We start from the raw sequence: 22,387 nt of genomic DNA on the forward strand, positions 1-22,387 counted from the left end.
CCAAGGGTCACCGCTGGGAAGCCACGCCCTTGGACACCAGCCCACTAACCTGGAGGCAAGGGGACTCTCTCCCGCCCCAATGGCCGGCTCGGGGGTGGCACGGCGCGGCCTCTGGCCTCCAGCAGCCCCATCTGGGCAACCCCCCGTCTCCCCCGGTCTGTCCAGCAGGGGCCTACGTGTGGCGCCTGGCTGGCTGGCGGAGCGAGGGACTTTCTGACCGCACAGATGAGGAGGCACGTGACTTCCACCTCGGACAGGCGGGCAGCCGTGGACGCTCACACTACCTGGTCCCCAGGGGAGCTGAGCCGCCTGGCGACCTGCTCCTGCTTCCCGTGTGCGCGCCCCGGGCCACGCCACCTGTTCTGTGCCTGTCCCGGGAACTCCGCTCAGGGAAGAGAGGGAAGGACCCCGGCATGCGGGTGGGGTCCAGGCTCCACGACCTCCAGCCCTCGGAGGCATGACACTGAGGCACGGAAGCCGGTTCGAGGAAGCTGCCTTCCGGCCTGAGGGTCAGCCACCCCCTGGCTCGGCGGGGACTCTGGCTGCCGCGAGGCCCGCAGCTCGGGAGGAAGGGCCGGCAGCGGGGCGAGCTCCCCGCAAGACGAGAGGCCAAGGGAAGAGGCAGGGGCCCCACGAGGGGCGAGGCTGCCCGGCAGGGGTGCGGGGCCGGCGGGCGGTGGTCTCTCACCGAGGCTCGTGGGGCGGCCCGCTCTGCTCCAGCAGGTTGAACTCGCAGGTCTGGCTGGCGAACTGGGCGTACTCGAGCAGCCCGCTGATGGGGTTCTTCAGCTGACACTCGGTCAGCTTCTTGTAGGGGGAGCACCGCGGCCAGCCGTGGCTGTAGAAGGACGGCATCTCCATGATGGCACGGAACTCACCCGGCGCGGCGCGGATGCTGTTCAGGTCGTCCGGGATGTCGTCCGTGGCCCACTGGCCGTTCTCAAAGTCCACATAGCCTGTCCTCGTGGGGCCGTTGTCGTGTGCCGGCGGCTTTGGCCTCACCGGCTCTGGCCTCACCGGCTCTGGCCTCACGGGCTCTGGCGCCGCCTCCTGCCTACTCTCCAGCTTCAGGACCGGCTCCTGCCCGTTCCGCACCGCGGCAGCCGCGACACTGTCCGAGGTGTCCGGTGCGGCCAGGGGACGGGAGGGGGGCGCCGGGTCGCCTCTGGTATCGGGGACGGCGGCCGCGTTTCTCTTCATCTGGACGCGCTCCCGCTTCTTGTCGGTCAGGTGCCACACGGGGGGGGTGGCGCCCAGCCGGTACACGTCGCCCTGGCGCTCCAGGTCGATGAGCACGGCGTTGGCGTCCCGGGCCCGGCTGAGGCCGATGTTCTTCGCCACATTCAGGGCAGAGGCGCCGCACACGTTGAACAGGAAGTCACAGACTTTCTCCCTGATCTCGGCCATGTCCCCAGGCTCGGGAGGACCTTCCAAGCCAGGCTCGGAGCTTCTGTCTTCCGTTTCCAAACCGGGGGCCGAGGCGGGCACTTCCCAGCTGCGGCTGCGGGCGCTGGCTACCCGGCTGGGCCCGCTCCCGGCCTGAGCGGCGACTCTCCACACAGGGGGCGTTCCTGCCTCCCGACACAGCTGACCCTTCTTCTCCAGAGAATACAGAACTCGATTGACTTCCTTCTTCGGGACTCCAAGCCTCCCCGCCAGATCATGGGCCGTGGCAGCTGTCCCTTCCCCGAGCTGCTGCAGGACGAGCTCCGAGACTCTCTCGTCCTGGCCCTGGCGGATACCAAGCTCCTGGAAGTGCGAGGAGAGCCTGTCCACACCTCTCCACGGCAGAGCGCGGCCGCGCTGGGGAGGACGCGGGCACGCCCTCGGGAGCACCCGATGTCTGGGAGGCACGGCCGCGGGGACACCCCAGACCCCCAGCTCCCTGCTCCTGGCAGGCAGTCCTGGAAACCTCGGCCCGAGTTCGGAGACCAGCGGTGGCAGTGACGGCGTCTGCTTTCCAGTTAGGGGGGCGTCAGGGAGCAGCCCCTTGAGAAACTCTATTTGCTGGAGCTGGAAGAGATTCGGGGAAGATCCAGGTCCCGGCGGCTGCTGTCTGGGCCTGCTGTGCTCATGGCCTCGGAGGCTCTGGGGGCGGGGTCTGGTGAGTGAACACCCCTGCAGAACGAGAAGCGGGAAGAGCATGTGAACAAGGGCCTGGGCGGTGAGCCTGTGCCTGCTCTGCCTGGGGGGGCCACACCTGCCTCCGGAGGGGTGCAGAGGCAAGGGAGAGGTGGGCGCGTGACCCAGCCGGCACTGCCTAGGGGCAGAGTAAGGGGAGCGGGAGGCCGACCGGGGAGCCGTCAGGGGCGCCCGGGGTGGCCGTGGCAGCTGGGCCTCTCCTGCGAGCCTTGCGCACTCTCCTGCCTCGGCAGGATTCTGGGGGGCTGATGTGAATCCTTCCACTTTGTAAAGCAAGTATGCTTTTAAGATAAAAACAAAGAAATAAATGTTATTTTGTTTTAAAAACAAAAACACAACGATGACGTCAAAATGCCCAGGGAGCCCCGGATCAGGACGTGCCCTGGGCAGGACAACAAACTCACATGCGCGGGACGACCTGGAGCCCAGCCCCCCAAGGCCACGAGGGGCGCACCTTCCCACGTGCAAACCTCACAGGTTCACCTGCTTGCCACTGCCTCCCCAGGAAGCCCAGAATTTGGTTTTGGGTGGGGGGATGATTTCCGTAGGGAAGGAAGGACACACCGTCTTCACATGTCAGTGTGGTGGCCAGGTTTGGAAGAGACACTGGGCACTTCTGCCCACACCGCCCAGCCTCCCCCAGGTGTCTGGTGTCGGCAGGGCCCCTTCTTGGACACCTTGGTCTCACCCCTCCAAGTCCCTGCCCTGTCCTCTCCAGAGCTGTTTCCACCCCCGTCCTTCAGAATCCTGTTCCCCAGGACACGGGCTGCCCTGAACTGTCACCTCCCAGGACACTGTGCACCTGTGACCCCTGCCTCCACCCAGGGCAGTGCTCATCCTGTCCTCGGAGCTGCTCACGGGAGGGGGAGAGGGGCAGGAGGTATTTAAGGGGCCTGGGGGGGCGACCTCTAGCAACAACATCTCCTCATGCTTGTCCACCCCCCGCCCCCCATCTGAAGGTCCTGAAAGCTCCAGCGACCACAGGCAGCCGTGCCCCGCCTTCAGTAACCGTGGCCGTCACCCCCCACACCGGGGCATGACCTGGGGACCCAAGCACTCGGCTAGTCGCGCTCACCACCTCCTCCCTCCTTTGGCCACCTGAGTGGCTGGTCCACTCCTCACTCTTTCTCCCTGTTCTGCTAGCTGGGGCGACACCCATTCCTCAAACCCTGAAAGTCTCCCAGGAAAGGACTGGCTGGGTCTGCAGCTGTGGCCCAGAGGCAGCTGGGGACGAGCGCCGGGGTCTGTGGGCTGAGTTTGCTGAGTCCTGCTCTTTCCCGATGGCCACTTCCCTGTGCATCTCCTGCTTCCGCTTGGGCCTCCCGGGGAGCCCCTATGCGAGCGGAGTGGCCGCTGGGGCTGCAGGTCCGCGGCCCCCAAGCCTTCCTCATTCTGAAGCTACACACACCCCCACTCAGCCCAGGTCTCACGGCCAGCTCCCTCCTCTGCCCGAGGCCCTGCGCCCTTCCCGCACGGAGGCTTCCCCAAGGTGCTGGAGAAGGACACGGGCGGTGGATCACCCTCCTCTGAACTTGGATTCCATTTCCCCCGCTCCGTGGTCCACTCAGGCTCCCAAACACGCCCTGGACAGAGACTCTTCCTTACAAACGCCCCTCACGCCGCCTTCTCTTCTTCTGTGTCTCCGTGTCCCTTGTGTGTGGAGGAAAGGGACATGTGTGGAGGGACATGTGTGGAGGGCCTCACCCTCCTCCCCCAGGTCGACTTCATCCACCCCCAACATAAACTAGCGCTAAGAAACAGTGCTCCAACCTCTTTCCTCTATTTCCTCCAGCCACTGCCTTGCAAAGCTAAGACTTGAACTTCCAAATGCCTAGACGATCTGTCCACCTGGATACCCTGCCCCACCTCAAACACCACATATTCTGAACCAAATGAACCCTCTCCCTCAACCCCGCCCGTTCTGCTATTCCCTTGACTGTCGACAGCACTGTTCTCCTCGAGGTTATGCAGGGCAGAGACCCAAGCCAGCTTTGCCGCCTGCCCTCCTCCCCCACCTCCCACGTCTACCCCCACCCCACAGTTTCTCACACACGCGTCTTTCTCCAGCTCCGGCCTCTAAGTACTTCTCACCAGGTCGCCACAAAGCCTTGATCTTTGTACCCCCACATTCCAGTCCAGTGGGCCTGGCAGCTTCTCTAGGCCCCGTTACAAGTCTGACCCTTTCCTTCGAGATCTCCTTAAATGCCGCCACCTTCTGGAGACTTCTGACTCTCAGCCCACGGGTGTTTCTGTTTCCTCTCCTTGAGCCCCGCCCTCTCAACTCCCATGATACCGTCCGTTCCTTTACCTCTGGTCATACTGCTGTGTGTGTGTGTGTGTTTGTTGGACCGGCACATAACACTGTGTATCACGAGGCGATTACCAAGACTGAGTGTCCAGAAAGGACGCTCACGGCCCCACTCCCGATATCTTCCATCAAGTGCTAATGGGGGGGACACAGTCTACTTCACAGTGAACGCCCAGGAGGCGAGGACAGCGTTTCAGTTATCTCTGTGCTCCCAGCACCCAAGACAGCACCTGCCCTCAAGCTGATCCTCAACCAACATTTGCTGAATCAGTGCCCGCGGCACAAGCAGTCTCTCCGTTGTTCCTCCTGCTGCCCTCTACCCTGCCCCCACTACACTGCTAGGGACCAAAGTGTATGTGGGCACAGAGGGGAGTGCCTGGCCCCCCGCTGAATTGTGGGGACTTCAGGGATTTTCCCACTAGCTGTTGGAGGGACCTTGGTGACACAATTATTTCGCAAAGTGGTTAAAGTCAGCTTCTAGCTAAACGTAAACTGCTGCTACTTGGCTAAAACCTGCAAAATATTTGTCTGTCTATAGAAGAAGAACCCCACAGGTTATGACACATTCATGCCATAGAACAGCAGTGTTTTGTTTTTTTTTAAACAATGTGTTACGATCTACTCATATCCACCTGGAGAAAATCTAGCAATGACACAAGGCTGAATTAATAACCACAAAAAAGCAAGCTGAGGAACAGGTAGGCTCCAAGCTCATCTTGGAAACAGAAGGAAAAGCCTCACCATTACGTGCACCTGTGCGCACCCTGGAGCGAACCCAGAGACAAGGAAGGAAGGAAGGACTATGTGTGAAGGAAAGAATATAAGTGTATTTGTTCAAATAGTTATGTTATGGAACTCTACAGAGAGATTATTAATTTTATCTTCACCCCACCCCCCAAGTCTCCTAATAGTGAAGCCAGAGCATGGTTTGTGAACAGCCACTTGGAGAGCCACTGAATGGAGTGAGAGTGAGCCAGTGGGAAGCAGCCCATGGGGACCCTTCCTCAGTCCCTCAACATCCGAAGCCACTTCATGGCCGTGTCCCATCCCTTTCACTCTCACCCAATTTCCTACGTTTAGGATCCAGAGCTGAGCCCCCACCCGTACCACATGCGTTCCACTGAGTGGTATATTGGTCTGTGTGAAGAAAGGCTTTTCCTTCCGGCCAGGGGCCCCCAATCCTTTGGAAGAGAATGAAAAAAAATATACGTAACATTTGAAAATGGAAGTATATCCTTTCTGTGTACTACTCTGTGAGGTTTTCTTTTTAAAAGATTTTATTTATTTATTTGAGAAAGAGAATGAGAGAAAGAGAGCATGAGAAGGGGGAGGGTCGGAGGGAGAAGCAGACCCCCGCTGAGACTCGATCCCGGAACTCCAGGATCATGCCCTGAGCGGAGGCGGTTGCTTAACCAACTGAGCCGCCCAGGCACCCCACACTCTGGGAGTTTTGACTGTATGGACTCAAAGCAGACACAGCCCTGTTACTACTACCCACGAGGATACACAACATTTCCATCTCCCGGAAGAGTTCTCACGCGCTCTGCGGTCAGCTCCTTCCCGCACACCCAGGCCCGGGCAGCCACCATCTGCTTCCCGGGCCCCAGAACTGCTCTCCCCATAGTGTCAAGGAAAGGCACCCAGGAGTACGCAGTCTTTGGGGCGCAGCCTCCCTGCCTGGCCCAGTGACTGGGAGGTTCCCCGGGGGCATCAGGAGCTCCTCCCCGCTTCTGGCCTGGAGACACCCTGCGGGCGACCCTGCCATCCGCCCAAGGCCGAAGGGCGTCTGGGCTTCGCCAGTTCCCGGCAACAATGAGGACGGCTGTGACGCACACAGACCTGCTCCGGAAGGCAAGAAGGGCTCATTTCCACCTCCCAGAAGCCTTAAGGAAGTGGGGAGGATGCAGAGGGGCGACGGGGAAGTGAAGGCTGCTTCCCCGGAGGCGCTAATGCTGGGCCCTCGCAGAGAGAGGGAGGGGCCGCCGCGACCCTCGCCCCGGCGCATCCCCTGCCCCCACAGGCGCCGCTGGCCCCGCGCGCGGCTCCGCTCCGCAGAGTTAACAGGCAGGAAGCGAAGTCCTGGAACACACGCGCGCGCACAGCCCCGCACACACGCGCGCGCACAGCCCCGCGCACCGAGGCTCCGACCGAAACCCCAGCGCACGCGGGTGCAGGGGCGCGCGGCCCGGCCAGCTTACCTGCCTGGGGTCCATGGCGTCCCCGACGCATGTCCTGGGCGGTGCCGGCCGCCCCCCGCCCCCAGGCGCGACCTCCCCGGGCGGTTCCGTCCCCGGGGCCGCCCCCCGCCGCGCAGACGCCGCCCCCCGCCGCGCAGACGCCAGGTGCCCGGAGCGCGGTAAACAGGCGCGCGCGGCCGCGGGGAAACGGCCCCGCTTCAATTTCACTTTCGTTTCTGCCGAAGGACGTCCCCTCCGGAAAGTTTCGCGGGGGGAGGGGCTGGAACCGGCCCGCGGTCGGCTCCGATCGCTTCCGTGCAGGGCGGCGGGCCCAGACGGCCTGTCTGCAGGAAAGCGGCCATAAATGCGGGAGCACGAGGGGCCAGCCCGCTCCGCCCCCGCCTGCGGACCAGCCGGAGGCCCTGGCCTCTGCCTCTGGGTCCAGCAGTAGTGCCGCTGGCGGCCGCGGGGGGATGGGGGAGTGGGGCGGGGGGCAGGTCTCTGCAGTTGACGAGTCCCCACTGTGGACCACTTGAGCACATGGCCGGAGTGTTAGAAACGAGCCTGACCGGACAAGGGCGCGGGCGCAGTTCGGGGTCCACACGGCTCCCCCCACCCCCCCACCCCCCCACCGCGGGGTTAAGTCCTTCCCGGGCACCACCTCCCTCACCGCCCCAGCTCCGGCAGGTAGACATGATTCCCAAACGACAGATGTGGAAACTGAGGCTAAATCCAAGCTGTAAATCCAGGCCTCACTCTGCAGCACCCCCTGGCTCACTCGCGTTCCTTCTCGACTTCCCAAGAGGTAACCTGTTATCTAGAGGGAAACGCAACTGCTTTCCTGAGAGGCTTACACAGTTGCTGTGCTTGGTCCAAGAGGTCGATTCCGGTGATAGGCCGTCCCCAGCGAGAACCTCATCTCGTGTTTCATCCGTGTTCCTCCCCATTGCGTGTGAGATTCACGAGGCGGCCCTTCCTGCCTGAGCTCCCGTGGGGACCCTCTCTCCACCATCCCCCCTTCCCAGGATGTGACACCCCGATTCCACGTTTCCGGTGCAGTGAGCTTTCTCTGCTCTGTGCCTTCGCATTTATTCCTGGAATGCACTTCTTCCACTCCCGATGAGAGTCTTTCAAAACCTGCTTGATCAAGATGTCACCTCCCAGGGAAGCCTCAGTCCACTCTGGGCTGGGGAGTGGGTGCGGTTGGCCGTTCCTTATTTTGTACTTCTCCGTGACTCAGCACTTACCCCACTACAGCACTTTCCCCATCCTCCAAAAATGACTTGTCATTGGAGAGAACTTCCCAAAGCACCTAGTGAGCGCTGCCGAAGGTGGAAAGCACTGGGGACGGCGCCCTCCGCTGCCAGCCTGGTGGGGAGAGGTGGCCCGAGAATGGTGGCAATGCTGTGAATTACTGGGTTATGTATCTGCCGCGAGAGTCTTCTCCTCCAGGCAGGAACAGGTGTTACAGAGCCTCACAGCCCCCAGACAGCAACCTTCAGAGGGTTGGCTAGCTGACAAACAGACCCCTGGGTAGAGAGAACAAGAACGTCCAAGAAGAAACTGAAAAGATCAACAAACCTACAAAACAGCACTCAATACTTCTCACTGCCTGGGGGAAATGCTCAGAAGCCCAGAGACTTCCTGCCCAATCCCCCAGACCGGCACCTTGACCATCCTTGACCGTGGGGACAGACCAGGTGGGAGCTTGGGTACAGAACGCTCCCAATCACCACAGGAAACCGGTTTACCATTACGGAGGAAGGGGTGACGATACACGTGCCCTACACTTAGCAATTCCACCTCCAGACGTGGCTGCGTGTGCACGGAGTTCAGTTCCCTTATTCCTAACAGCTCCCAGCCTGGAGGCATCCCAGAGTCCGTGAAAAGGAAAACGGATGAAGGGAGGCACATGCTGATGATGGGATATTCTACAGCAGCAGGCGTGACAGAACTTTACCACATGCAACAAAGTGCGTAATTACTGAAACATGACAGCGGGGTGGGGGAGGCGGTCACACGCGTCCTCTCTGGCCCGGCGTACATGAAGTCCCAAACCAGCGGGACTGTTGCAGGCACTGCATCAAAGCCAGGATGGGACTACCTCTAGGAAGGAAGGAGGGGTTCTGACTCGGAAGGAATGTTCCGGGTGTGGGTGACGTTCTAGTTCTTAACGTGGGTGCTGGCTACCGTTCCCACGGTTCACTATGTTGCACACTTGTGCTTTATGTGCACTTCTGCATGGATGTTCTACACTTCACAATCTGAAAAGGTCAGAAATAGCCCCCAGCTCTCTCTACTGTCCTTCCAGCCTGTTCCTTATGTTCTACTTCCCACGTAAGTAAAACGTGTTAGGTCTTACGTCTGTTGTCTTACGTCTGTTTTCCTGCCTTGTGGCTAAACAATCCCACAGCCTCTGCCCTTCTACAAGCCCGTCTAGAAAAGCCTCAGTCGCAGCCCCCACCACCACCTCTGTCCCTTTGGCTCTGACTTGGGATGCAGTGCTGCAGCAGAAGGGGACACGCACTCTGGAGCGTCGGCGAGGGCCATGTAAGGACACGGGCTCCCAGCCTCTGCCCCCGACAGCGCCTGGCTCCCCCCACCCCCACCCTGCAGCCTCCCACTCGGTGGTGAGGTGCTGACGTCACTCTTCGTCCTGTTCTCATGTAGGGACTCAACAAGCTGGATGGAGCACTTAAAAAAAAAAAAAATGAACCCAAAGTAACATGTCAATTGCAGAAAATATCAGAAAATGGGAACGAACTGCCCGCAATCCTCTGCCGTTAATTCGCCAGTCCAGACCTTTCCCGCGCCTCCTCTGGGCAAAAGTCACCGTGAACGTGCAATGCCCCCCTCCAGGGCCCAGGAGGGTCCACTTGCTGAGTTCCCCTGGGTGTGTACACGTAGAGCTCCTGGCCAGCAACTGCCTACCCCAGGGGTTACCACCCAGGATACGGTGTGCACACAACAGCCCCTCACTCTGCGCTGCCCAGCTCGGTTCTGCACCACTAGGGGCCCCCGAGCATGGGGAAGGATGCGTTACTTAGTTTCCAATCTCGGTTATCTTTGCTTTTTAATATAAACGTTAGTCTGGCTCTGAAACGATTCATTTACTCACGTATAACCTGACGGCGTGCATATTGACAGCGGTCCTCCGACCCTGGCGTTTCCTACAGCCAGACCTTACACGCGTTTGGGCTACGCCTAGTGGAACCATCTACGCCCCTTCTGGAAAGCAGACGTCTGCAAACTCCTTCAATATTTGCTCAGAGCAGCGCTGCCTCAAGAACGCCCTGCCTGCAAGTGTTTGCTACTTAATTTGCAACATGTTATTAAAAAAGTAATAAATTACTGAGTTACTTTTAACTACTAGGCATCATTTCAGAACAGGGCATGCACAAAAATAAACTCCTGTTCTTTTTTTTTTTAAGGTTTTATTTATTTCTTTGACAGAGAGAACACAAGCAGGGGGAACAGCGGAGGGAGAGGGAGAAGCAGGCTCCCCACTGAGCAGGGAGCCTGAGATGCGGTGCTCACTCCCAGGACCCCGGGATCATGACCTGGGCCGAAGGTGGACGGTGAACCCACAGAGCCACCCACGCGCCCCAATAAAGTCCTGTTCTTCACTCCTAGTTAATCCGTGACAAGCAGATCGCAGAGCTGCGGGGCCCGCACTGCCTGCCTCTGCTGTCTGTCCTCACTTCTTCGTCATTAGATTTATTGCTTCACTGGAACGGCTACTGCGGCAGCCGCATGAACACCGTCTCGGCACTCTCAGGGGCTTCCCACAACGAGCCCACTTGCTCTGACAGCCCATGAGGCTTCCCGCACGCGGGCTGGTGACTCGCCCGATGGCCGAGCTCTGCGGCTGTGTCTGCGCTGACGTCGGGGGTCGGTCACCAGACTGGCTTCGCAAGCTATGGTAAGAGACGCCTCCAGGACTCCAGAAGACACAGAGGTCTCCAACAGCCCCTCCGACAACAGGAACCCCCGTACCCAATCAAAAGTGTCCAATAAATGAAAGAAAAGTGGTATTTGCCAACTTTTAGCTGAGAGCAAGTGTTACCATGCGTGAAAGATACAACGTTAGCAATAATGTCCAAACCGTGTAAGAACACTGGCTGCCAGGCCAGTGCTAAATATTTCAAACAGAAGTTCAAACCATCAACACACATTTAGTCTTCTAGAACCCCACAAGATGACCTTCTTGTGACTTTATGCATCAAGTTCAGACTCTCTCAATCTCCTATGTGAGGCTCGCCGGGCACAGGGCGCATGACTGCCTTCTGGTCTGGCTACTGGCCCACACTGGGGCTCCTCGGAGTTAGGGTCCGAAGGGGGGGCCTCCCATTCTCTCTCGCCTTCTCTTCATCCCTGGGGCCCGGCCTGCGAGTGGACGGGCTTAGTCCCAGCTTCCTGCAGACGTCATGTCCCATCTCCATGGTCTACAGGAGACAGAGGGGCAGGTGCAGCCCCGAGCTAGGCAGGCTCAGCCACTGCCCTCAGCCCTGCACTGTTCCCGGGTGAGCAGCCTGATGTCCCCAACAGCTAACTGCTGAACAGCCGTTTGCCAAACGGCTAATTCCTTGAATGACCAATTTACTAAATAAATGATATGCTGACTTTACTTTTTTCTTTTAGCTCTCTAGTCTTAACTGAGCAGTTTTTAATGCTGTCTTCATAACAGTCTTAGAAGAAACGTGCTCTGCCCGTCTCCTCTCCCAGCTGCCATGGAGCTAGAGACCGAGGAGGACACTGGGGACAGCAGGAGGGGTGGAGCCTGTGGGACTCCCACAGAACTCAGTGCACTTTCTGGACCCTTAACTAGAGCATTTCCAGGTGTCCACAGTGTTATTCAAAAAGGGAATGAAAAAGGCTTTTGCTATTCCTAACATAGGTCTTTAAAAGCCTTTTCTTCAGCGTTGACAAGTTCACAAACATACCAGCTACACACAGTAGGAGCCGGTGAGTGGACAGAGAGTTGAGGAGGCTGACCTTGCAGACAGGAGTGATGCAGACCCAAGGCAAGCAACGTAGGCAGCCCCCAGAAACTGGGAGGGGCTCTTGCCGAGAGCCCCTGGTGGGAGCCCAGCCCTGTGACACCGTGACTTCGGCCCAGCGGCAGAAATTTCGGATCTCTGGCCTCCGGAACTCTGCCGGATCTGCAGTGATTTGTCCCGCAGCTCTGGGGAACGAATCCGGTCCTTAATGGTCAGGGATGGTCTGGGAGCTCCCGCCGCAAAACAAGCAGAGCCCTTGCCCTGTAGCCAGGGATCTGCAGATCCAGGGCACCCGGGGCAGAAGGCGGACACGGACTGGCTGTCGGAGAGGATGTGTGCGTGGCCCTAGTTCCACTCGCTAGCTAAGCCAACAGTGCGCCTTTCCCGTCACCATCCAGCAGAATTAGCATACTTTGTTGCATCTGAAAAAATAGAACAACAAACCAACAGCCAATATCGTATCTAAAATTGGTTAGGCATTCCCACTAGAATGAGAAAGTACGGAGGGCTGCCATTACTACTGTTATTTTATTTCTTCAGTTCTGAGACGTACCCTTAACATTTCTGATACTATAATGTGAATTACAACGTGTGGTACATTTCATGTGGTAGCTCCCAAAAGCTACTATTGAATCAGTAGCATGTTCTGTGCTCAACTGTCTTGGAATGAAAGAAATGTGGTATTAAAATTGTTTTAGAAATTCTAACATAAAATGGAAAACAGAAACACGAGATAAAAGTAAAAAAAAAAACAACAGATTATGTGCAGATAATAACAAATCTAATTGATCACAGAATGAAAAACTTTTAGAAACCAAGGGCAGTCAAGGAATATGGCTGGATCTAAGAAAACTATACAAAACACAACTTCCTCCTAATATGTAGGACAAAAATAATGTATTTTTTAAGAGCAAATAAAACATTTTTTTAAAAAGGGGAAACATCCAGGAATAATCTCAAGGCCCGTGAGCAGCCTATGTGGGGAGAAGTATAAACCGTTGTAGAAGTCTGAGACAGAAGGCACGCTCACCCCACATGCGACGGCAGGACAGTTTCTGGACGCCAGCGAGAGCCGAACGCGGGAACGGGTTTACCGAGATTTCTGATGAGGTTAGAGTAGTAAGGAGCAGCTATCTGACCAAGTGACCGGAAAGAAGACAGTTGCACTAATTAATTCACGGCCATCCTGGTATCAAACAAGAATGGAGCTACAGACCGACAGAGCAGAACCACATTCCCTAAACAGACCTGGTGTGTGTACGGGTCCAGCGTACGGTGGCGGGAAGCCAAAAGCAGCAGTGAGGGAGGAAGGGCGTGTCAAACATGGAGCTCAGCCAATTCGTTGGCTTTTTGGGGGGAAAATCTATTTAGAGCCTTGCCTTATGTTAATAAGCCAGAATAAATTACAAATGGATTAAAGGATTATCTGTATTTAAATAAAAACACTAAGAAACAAAGTCCGTATGTATGACTTACTTCACAGCAACGGAAGACATCAGAAAGGAGAAGGACATCTGTTCACTGCAGAGAAGTTTTTACTTCAAAAAATATGACATTGTTCAAAAATACGTTTAAAAATGTATTAAAAAAACCAGGGAGGGAGCCACTCCACTGTTACAACACACAGGCAAGGCCGAGCTCATAAACATAAACGTACGTGAGCTACTTAAACGAGATGGCGCGAACAGACCAGAGCTCACGGGGCCAGCACTGTGCCCCAGCCTTTCATCCGTCACCGGGGAGGGAGGGACACTACTGCGGACCCCATGCTGCAGAAGGGGAAACGGAGGCAGACCAAAGCCACGGAGGTTGCTCAAGGTAATACAGCAGCAGCTCCCAGAGCCAGGATTCCGACTCAGGCATTCCGGCTCCAAAGCCGGTGCCCTGGGCCACGACACTGAGCTGTCCCCGCTGGAACGGCGGCCAGTCACCAGACACTCGCACACACACAAGTAGGACAGCCTGTGAAACACTTGGGAAAACATTCGACCACACCAATAAGTAACGATGTGAAATGTAGTACGGTCTATGTCTCCATTCACAAAATTGGCAGTGCAAAATGAGATTACTCAGTGCCGGCTGGGGATGCGATGCTAACCTTCACAATCTAGCCTCGGACTCTAGGAATCCGCTCTGCCCCTACCCAGAACGTTCTCGAATATGACCCAGTCACTGCCATCTCCCGTCCGTGAACCTGTTGCAGCTACCCACTGGTCTTTGGATAAAGGCCCAAGGTCCTAACAAGGTGTGCAGCGTGCCCCACTTCCCCGCCAAACCTCCGCTCATCAGACTTCACAAAAGTCACGTTCCATTCTGTTTGTCTTACGGCCGCAGAGCACTCCTGCCGCCTTGAAAAAGCCAAGTCACACACTGTTTTCTCCTCCAGCCCTGTCCCTACGCCAGAGGGCAGAAGGCATATAAAATTTACAGTTCCCATAACTGTAGGAGAGCTTTCTTTGTAGTCTCTATCGCTACTTGAAGCTACACGTTTGCACGATCGTTTGATTACTCATAATGTCTGTCTGTCCTGAGCACACGAGCCTCATATGCCCGTGAGCCAGCTCAGTGCTCTGGCAATGGAAGGTGCTCAGCAGACATCTGTGGGGTGAGTACACACCAATGACTGGATCAAAGAAAGAGGCAGGGGAAAGGAAACAAGGAGGGGAGGAGGAGACACGGACACTTTACTATACCGGTGGTAAGACCAGTGACGGCTTCCGCTGTTTTGTAAGGTAGCTGGATGTTGTGTGTCAAACGTCTTAAATGCTCGTAACCTCAGTTACTAGACAACAACAATTATTAATAATAACGTAATTTAGGGGCCCCTGGGTGGCTCAGTCAGTTGAGGGTCCAAGTCTCGGTCTCTGCTCAGGTTTTGATCTCAGGGTCAGGAGTTCAAGCCCCATGTTGGGCTCCACATTGCGCACAGAGCTAACTGAAAAAAATATAACCCTATTACTAGTCATGATTAATAATCCTATTACTAGTCATGACTGATAAACATAATAATAAAACCCTAAAAATCGACCTTGGGGAAGAGAATTTGAAATCCAGTATGAAAAGTCATGTTGGCTATAGCATGGTTTACAACAGGGAAAAAACTGAAAACAGCTTTAATGTCTCCGACTGCAGACATGGTCATGTGGATTCTCAAAGAGCCATGGATTCTACAACACACAAAAGTGGTATTTACAGAGTCAACGCCATGGCCAATGTTAAATCATAGTAAGTGAACAGAACAATTTTCGCTTTGGAAGACAACATACAAAAGGAGCAGGGCTTGCTGACCACCTGCCCCACAACAACCCTTCCTCCCAGAGACAGCCCAGACCCCGCCCGCTTCCGAGGCCAGACTCTCCCCCCAGACCTAGAGGGCGGACCGTGGCGAGTCTAACGACCTCCTCTCGGCGATTCCACCTTTCTTGGCGGTGACACATGACAGTTTTGGCCAAGAACACACAAGCTGTCTGGGCTTCTTGTGGCAAAGGTCCCCTGCCACGGCCAGGCGATGCCCTGAGCTGGCAGAGTGCAGGGCGGGCTGGGACGCTGCGCAGGGGCTGAGCCAACCAAGGCCGGAACCCACGAGCCCACGGCGGGAGCCACACGGCGCCGTGTGCGTGGAAGACGCCGACACGGATGGCCGGGTTGGATTACCAGGACGTTCACTCATTTCTTAGTCTCCTACAATTTTCAAGTTTTCTGTTAGAAAGTACCTATCACCCCCCAAATAGGGGGAGTCAGTAAGAATGAAAAGATAACTACAAACGGCATGAAACTTGCCCTCAAGAAGCTCAGAGCCTGGTCACGGACGCAGCCGTGGACACGAACGACGAAAACATCAATGCGGTAGCAGCGTCCGACACCACCTCCCAGCTGCCGGGAGAGCTAAAACGAACAGACCCGTCTCTCAACCGGGTGAGGACACGGAGCAGCTGGACGCTCACACGCCGGCGGCGGCACCGCGAAACGGAGCGGCCGTTCCGGAGGCACCGCTTCCTCCCGAGGCCACGCGCGCGGCCACCCTCAAAGCGGCACCTGCGCTCCCGGCACTTACCAAGTTAGACACAAAGGCATGGCCACAAGGAGACTTGCATGAGGACGCTCACAGGGCCAGGGGTACGACGGGGAGGGGGAGCCGCTGCTTAATGGGCAGAGTTTCAGATTTGCAAGAAAGTTCTGGATGCTTCACAGCGTGAATCAGGTAACACGACTGCCCTGTACGCTTGAAAATGCTAAGACAGCAAATTTCATGGTATGTGCTTGATACCTCAACAAAAATGAAGAAAAAAATATTCAGAGCTTGACTCCTGAAAGCCCTAAGCTGGAAACAAACCGGAGGTCCGTCCCGTGGCGCGTGCAGACACCGATGTGTGTCCACGCAGAGGGCAGGAGCAGTGCGTGTTGTGGGATCCCACTTACGTGAGGTTTTAGAGCAGCACGGCTAGTCCGTGGGGACGGCAGAGTTCTGGGGACAGGGATGACCAGGGAGGGGCAGGAAGGACCTTTCTGGGGCGATGGAAATGTTCTATTTTCCTGATCTGGATGGTGATTAAATGGGTATGTATTTGTCAGTATTCGTTGGAACATTTGTTGTCTATTGTACGTAATTATATCATAATAAAAAAGAGTTTTAGGGAAAGAGTGGGATGAGGGACTGGAAGGGGCCAAACTCATCGTCTTGGCTAGACACTGAAGAGCTGCCGGTGGGACGAGAGAGCTTCCTACAGCGGAGCGGCGGCCACAGACAAACGCTGCCCGTGCAGCTAAGAACATACAATTATGAGAATCACACATATATTTCAACCTCAGCTACATACAACAGGCTTTGATATGTTAATAAGTTACTTTAAAATGGAAAAACATGATACATACACTAGTGTAATATAAAATGAAACATAGACCTTCATCTACTTCAAACTGATTTTATTTAAAACATTACACAATATTTTCATCAAATATTTTAAAATGGGAAATAAAACAATATTAGCATTTTAAGGTAATAAAAAAGCAAAACATAAGATACTAAAATACAGAATGAAGAAAAAACATTTTAAAGCTTACAAGCAAAGCAAGAAATCAAAAAGTACAAAATTTGTCTACAGAATAATGAAAAATAGGTTTTGTATGTTTAATGAAAAAGCGAAAAGTAGATGGCAAACAACAAATTAGAAAAATACTCACAGCAAATAAAGTTTTTATCATGAGCAAATAGTCAGGTTTTTTAGGGCATTTGTGCAATTTATAAAAAAAATAACTTAAATGCAATTAGGTGAATAGAGAAATAACTGAAAATTTAAAAAATAGGAAAAAAATGGTAAGCATATGCAAAAAGATTTCAAACTTAATTATAACAGAAGATGCAAATTAAAGCCAAACAATGTAGTGAAGCTTTTCCTTTTTTAGGTAAAGTACCCAGTCCTCGGGTGGGCAGGCTGGGACAGGCACCAGGAGCGCTGGGCGTGGCAGTGGACGTGGGGACTCACTTTTCTGGAAGTGTGTCAGGACCTGGCCTGCTCCGGGCAGGTGGAGCTTAAGTATGGCCTTACACAGCAGCCCCCCTCCCCCAAATCTCCACTGCTGTCAGAACTACCGGTTTGTGTTAAAAGAAGAAACAAAAGGGAGTGGGTGTGGCATGGGCAGGTTCCTGGGAGGAAAGGGGCACAGCAACCCCGGAGGACCACGGGGCCCTCCCTGGGAGAGGAAGACCAGCACCTGAGCAACCCTGTCCTGATGGCTGCTCCCCACCCCCTGGCTGGGTGGCTCTGTGTCCCCGGGGCCAGTGGTGGGCGCAGTGGAGGCACCCAGGCCACGGGAGGGGAGTGGCTGGGCATGCAGAGCATGGAGGCACGTGGGTGACAACCAGACGACCAGACACATGGCGAGATCTTATGTCCATACCGTGTATACACACCTGGGTACGTAGATCTAATTTCATTTCTTCAACGGCTGCACTAACTCCTCCCCCGGAAGGAGGCGCACACCTCTGGAGGGTGAGAGGGGCTGCACAGAGGGGTCTCACTGCTCACGGAATTTTTTTTTTTCTTTTTTTAAAGATTTTATTTATTTATTTGACAGAGATCACAGGTAGGCAGAGAGGCAGGCAGAGAGAGAGGAGGAAGCAGGCTCCCCGCTAAGCAGAGAGCCCAATGCGGAGGTCGATCCCAGGACTCTGAGATCATGACCTAAGCCAAAGGCGAGGCTTTAACCCCCTGAACCACCCAGGTGCCCCTGCTCACGGAATTTTCTAACTGGGATTTTTTTTTCAAAGATTTTAGGTAATCTCTACACCCAACATGGGGCTAGAACCCCCCCTGCCCCCCGCATCCCAAGATTAAGAGTTGCCTGCTCCTCTGACCCAGCTAGCCAGGAGTCCCTCCAATTGGGATTTTTTAGACTTTCTTGAGTGTTTTGGTATTTAAGAAGAAAAAAAAAGTTTTAAAGTTCACAACCCTTATTCCCAAAACTCCAGCTGAAGAATGAGTTATTTATAAAAGGCTTAGACCAGCGCCTGGCACACTGTAGGTGCTCAAATAAATGTTTTAAAAATAAATACGCCAGGAAACGGACTCAGACCATGGGAAGAACCTCCACACACAAACTGTCACGGTTCGGAAAGGGCTGAGCATGGAGGGAGGCATTTCCGCGTGGCTGCTCCTTGGGGACCGAGTCTCGGCCTCCGCAGGGGCCTGGGGAGCGCCTCTGCCTTTCCAGGGCGGCCCGCGGCACCGCGTTACAGAATTCACAGTGAGAACGCGGTCTGTCGTACAGACTGGAGTCCTCGCCAACATGACATCAGCGTTTTCTCCCTGTGGGCAGGTCGTCATTCATTCATTTAATAAACATTTATTAAGCACGAAGTACGTGCAGGCACTGTCCTAGGTCCTAGAGAAACAAACTCTTTCCCTCATTACTTTCACAAAGCTGACGTTCCAAGAGGACAGACGGGCAGTAAACAGACCATAGGTACCAGCTGGTTCACGTACTTTAAGAGGAGGAATAACGCCAACCCGGGCTGGGAGTGCTCGGCTCTACAGCAGGGCTCTGTCCGGGTGTTACCCACAAACAGGAGAGAAGGGGCCTAACTCACTGACGGGGGTCCCCGGTGGCTCCCGGGAGGCAGTCAGTCGGATGAAGCTGAGGGGGAGGGCGGCTGCAGCTGCCACACGGGACGGGTTAGGAGGCTCAGAGTCAGAGCCACAACACAGCAACAACTCGACGGACACACAAAACCAGGGCAGTTCGCTCCAGTCAGAAGGCTTCGGAAGGGCCTCAGAGAGGCGGGCTAAGGGCGTGTGCGCGTGCACACACACACACACGGTGGTCACCCCGTGCAGTGATGGAGGGATAGGACTGGGCCTGTGACACAGCCCTGGCCAGCCATGGGATCCCTGTCTTTAGTGATGCCACTGTAATTAGTCTACAATGTGGATGAGGACCCTACAGTCACCGGCTTGGGGCTGCCAGGGCTCAGCTTTTTCAGCATGTCTGGAGAAAGCAGCCGGAGAAAATGAGGCCAATAACCAAAAAGGGACAGAGAAAGGCAGGGCAAGGTCTTCCCAACGTTCTTTCAGCCTTAGGATCCAACCACACCTGAAGCTCATCTCTGGATCTTCTAGTTAAGCGATCACAGGGAGCTGGGGGGACTCTTTTTTTGCATTAGTTTATGGTTGGTTTCTGCCATTCGCAACTGGATGGACAGACTTTTTTTTTTTTTTTTCGCAGAAAGAGAGTCACTGTGTACGTGGTGGTGATGGGGTACAGGGGCAATGAAGGATAGATTGTGGGAGACTTTCTCCCACTAAGTCTGATAAAGACAGTGAGATGGGTGGCTCTGAGGCATCTGGGAGGGCAGAGAAGCGGCACTGACGGGGGGGGGGCAGGGTATAAGTTACAGTCTACATGGATGAGTAACATAAACCTGTGAGTTTCTACAACCCACTCTGGGGCCCTAAGTCATCTTTGGAGAACACGGAACAGCTGATCACAGACACTGAGGACACCTCTGTTTAAAACCAGCTTACCATCCCACATGAATGCACACCAGCCACAGTTATCGACCAAGTAATAAATGTTGCCACAAACTTAACATTTTGAACTCTTTACCCTACACCAATCACCCAGTGTTCTCCAGAAAACTTAATTCAGGCAGCTAGACCCATTACATTCCAATTCTAACAGATGTTAAAGCAAAACACGCTGCGGTGTGTTCTGTAGCGACCTCCAGAGATCGCTAGAGACGCCCAAGGCTCGGACCCTCTGCTCGCACGTTTGAAAACTCTAATCAGCTGGTCACAGATAATAACAGCAGTCCAGTCCGAAATACACCTTCTCATCTTTAAATCCGTGAATAAGAAAGATGCTCGTATAACACCGATATCGTATAAGAACAGCTTAGGGAAGCCTTTGTGTATTAAGCAAGGGTCTCGTTCTGGCAGAAATAACAATACCTCAAGATTTTTTATTCCTTCCAAAGGTAATTACCAAACGCCTACTGTGCGCCCACGATCCCAGCACTGTGCGCCCATGAGCCTTTCCTTTTTCTCTGGGTGAAACGGCCAAACCTTGGTTCACATCTGGATAATGCTGGGTACAATGTAAGATAAAAGATAATTTATCACTGGACAATTTGATATATTATTCTTTCAGCAAATACTGGCCCTCTGAGCTCTGCCTGGGCCTCCCTTGTCCCATGACCCCAGGTTCACGTGGCTAGGACTCTAGTCACTAAGAAATAACAAGCCTGGGAAGCTGGGGCTCCAGTTCCAGTTCTGCCATTGACCAGGGCCGGGATTTTGGCCGAGACTTCTGCATCTCAACGGTGGGGATATGCTTATTTATTGCACGGGGTTGCGGGAGGTATTAAATTAGTGGATGTAAAGTGTTCTGTTTTATTATTATTTTTTTTTGTTTATTTGAGAGAGAATGAGAGAGAGAAACCATGAGAGGGGGAAGGGCAGAGGGAGCAGCAGACCCCACTGAGCAGGGAGTCCGATGTGGGATTCCATCCTGGGACCCCGGGATCATGACCTGAGCTGAAGGCAGATGCTCAACCAACTGAGCCCCCCAGGTGCACTGATGTAAAGTGTTCTGCACAGTGTCAGGCACATAGCAAGTGCTCAATAACGAGAAGCTATAATTAAGTGAGGCCTTAGTCTCTTTCCAGTTCTAAAGTTTTATGAGGTCTTTAGTGAAGAGATTATGCATTCTGAGATTCCTCCGCCTACTATTCCCCGCAAGTCGGCTTCAGCACATCTGGCAAAATAGCAAACACCCAAAGAGCAAAAAGTTCCCCCTTCTCCATCGGCTGTACCCACGGGCAGCCTTCAGCGACAGAGCACGTTCAAGCGTCTGGTCCCGTACCCTTACTAGTCACAGCTGGACACTTCAAATTCTGACAATATCCCTGCCAGGTAGATGTAACGACCCTCATTTGGTCAGTAAGGCCGAGGAGGAGTTAATAACTCACTGAATGTTACACGGACGGCAAACCGCAGACCTGACTCCAAAGTCCACGCCCGGTTCCACTCCTACTTCTCTGCCTCCCATACAGCGAGCGCGCGACTGTTTGTTCCGGTAACGAGGCAGGTATTTCGGGGGCTCGGGAGCGATGGGAACGAGCCTTCCTTGGCAAGGCGAGAAGCTGGCAGCGTCGCTCGTCCGCTCGGATGCCCCTGCGTCCTGCGCTCCCCGTGACCTCCCCGGCCTCCCTTCCCGGCAGCAGCGCAGGCCTGCGCGCGCGGGTCCGCTGGCCCGGCAGCCCAGCCTCCGCCGGCTCGGCCCAGCGCCCGCGGGGGCTCCCCCGCGCCCAGGGACAGGCATCCCGGGCGGAAAGGCGAGTCCCCCGCGTCCGACACCACGCGCGGCACCTGCGGCAGGCTTACCCTCCGGCGCGGCCCGAGAAGCCGCCGAGCGGACGCAGGGCGCAGGGCCGGGCGGTGACGCAACTAGGCCTCCTGCAGCAGGGCCCGGCCGAGGCACCGCGCGGTGGCGGCGACCCGCAGCGGGCGGTCCGCGGCGGACGCCCACGCCTTCCCCGCGGGAGGCACGCAGGGCGCGCGGGCTGCCCCGGGGCTGCGGAGCGGGCGCAGGCGGTCCCGGCGGGGAGGCGCAGGGCGGCGCGGCCCCGGACCGGCCCCGGACCAGCGCCGCGTCCGGCCGCGGTCCGCGTCCAGGGCAGCAGCGCCGGTGGTACCCAGCCGCTGGGCCCCGGTGGCACGCGCGCCCGAGCACCCGCGCGCGCACCCGGCGCGCCCGGGCCCACACGCGCGCACACGCGGGAGCACGCGCCCCGGACGCACGCGCACGCACCCCCCCACGGGCGCGCACCCCGGGCCCCCTCCCCCCGGCGCCCCTCTCCCTCAGCGGCTCGGGTGGGGAAGCGGGTGCGGAGAAGGAAACTGCCTCCTTACCGGCTGCGCTGGTCCTCCGGGCCACGGCCCGGCCCCACAGGCTGCCACGGCCGCGGACCCTCCCCGACCGCCCCACCACGTAGCCGCCGCCGCCGCCGCCGGGAATCAATGGCCGGGTCGCCGGGTGCTGACGTCACGGCGCGCCGGGCGTGGGCGGCCCCACGTGACCGCCGCCTCTTTTGTCCGCCCGGCGGCGGCGGGGCTGTCGCTGCGGCTGCCGTCGGGGCTCGCCCGGGGCCGGCTGCGGGGCTGGGGCGGCGGCCGGGGAGCCCGCGGCCGCTCCTGACGCGCTCGGGCCGGGGCCTGGCGCGCCGAGAGGCCCGTGGGCTCCGGAGAGCCGCGGCGCAGGGG

The 22,387-nt window shown here is 56.0% G+C and overlaps 1 protein-coding gene across 4 annotated transcripts in view; it reads right to left on the reverse strand.

Annotated features, from left to right (window-relative positions):
• Positions 1-22,103, reverse strand: part of ADAR (adenosine deaminase RNA specific) — a 37,600-nt gene extending 15,497 nt beyond the window's left edge. For 2 of the 4 annotated variants that reach the window (XM_080825220.1, XM_080825219.1), the window contains exons 1-2: positions 6,649-6,757; positions 689-2,118 (exon numbers count right to left, since the gene is read on the reverse strand). In XM_080825220.1, coding sequence (XP_080681346.1) covers positions 689-2,118; positions 6,649-6,663 — 1,445 coding nt within the window. In that variant the 5' untranslated portion in view covers positions 6,664-6,757. Of the gene's footprint in view, positions 1-688; positions 2,119-6,648; positions 6,758-21,508; positions 21,556-22,036 lie in introns of those variants that run through there. The other 2 variants (XM_080825221.1, XM_080825222.1) reach the window with 2 other exon arrangements.
• Between the last annotated feature and the right edge of the window lie 284 nt (positions 22,104-22,387).

Source organism: Martes martes, assembly GCF_963455335.1.
Source record: "Martes martes genome assembly, chromosome: 15".
In the NCBI taxonomy this organism is placed as follows: Eukaryota; Metazoa; Chordata; class Mammalia; order Carnivora; family Mustelidae; genus Martes; species Martes martes.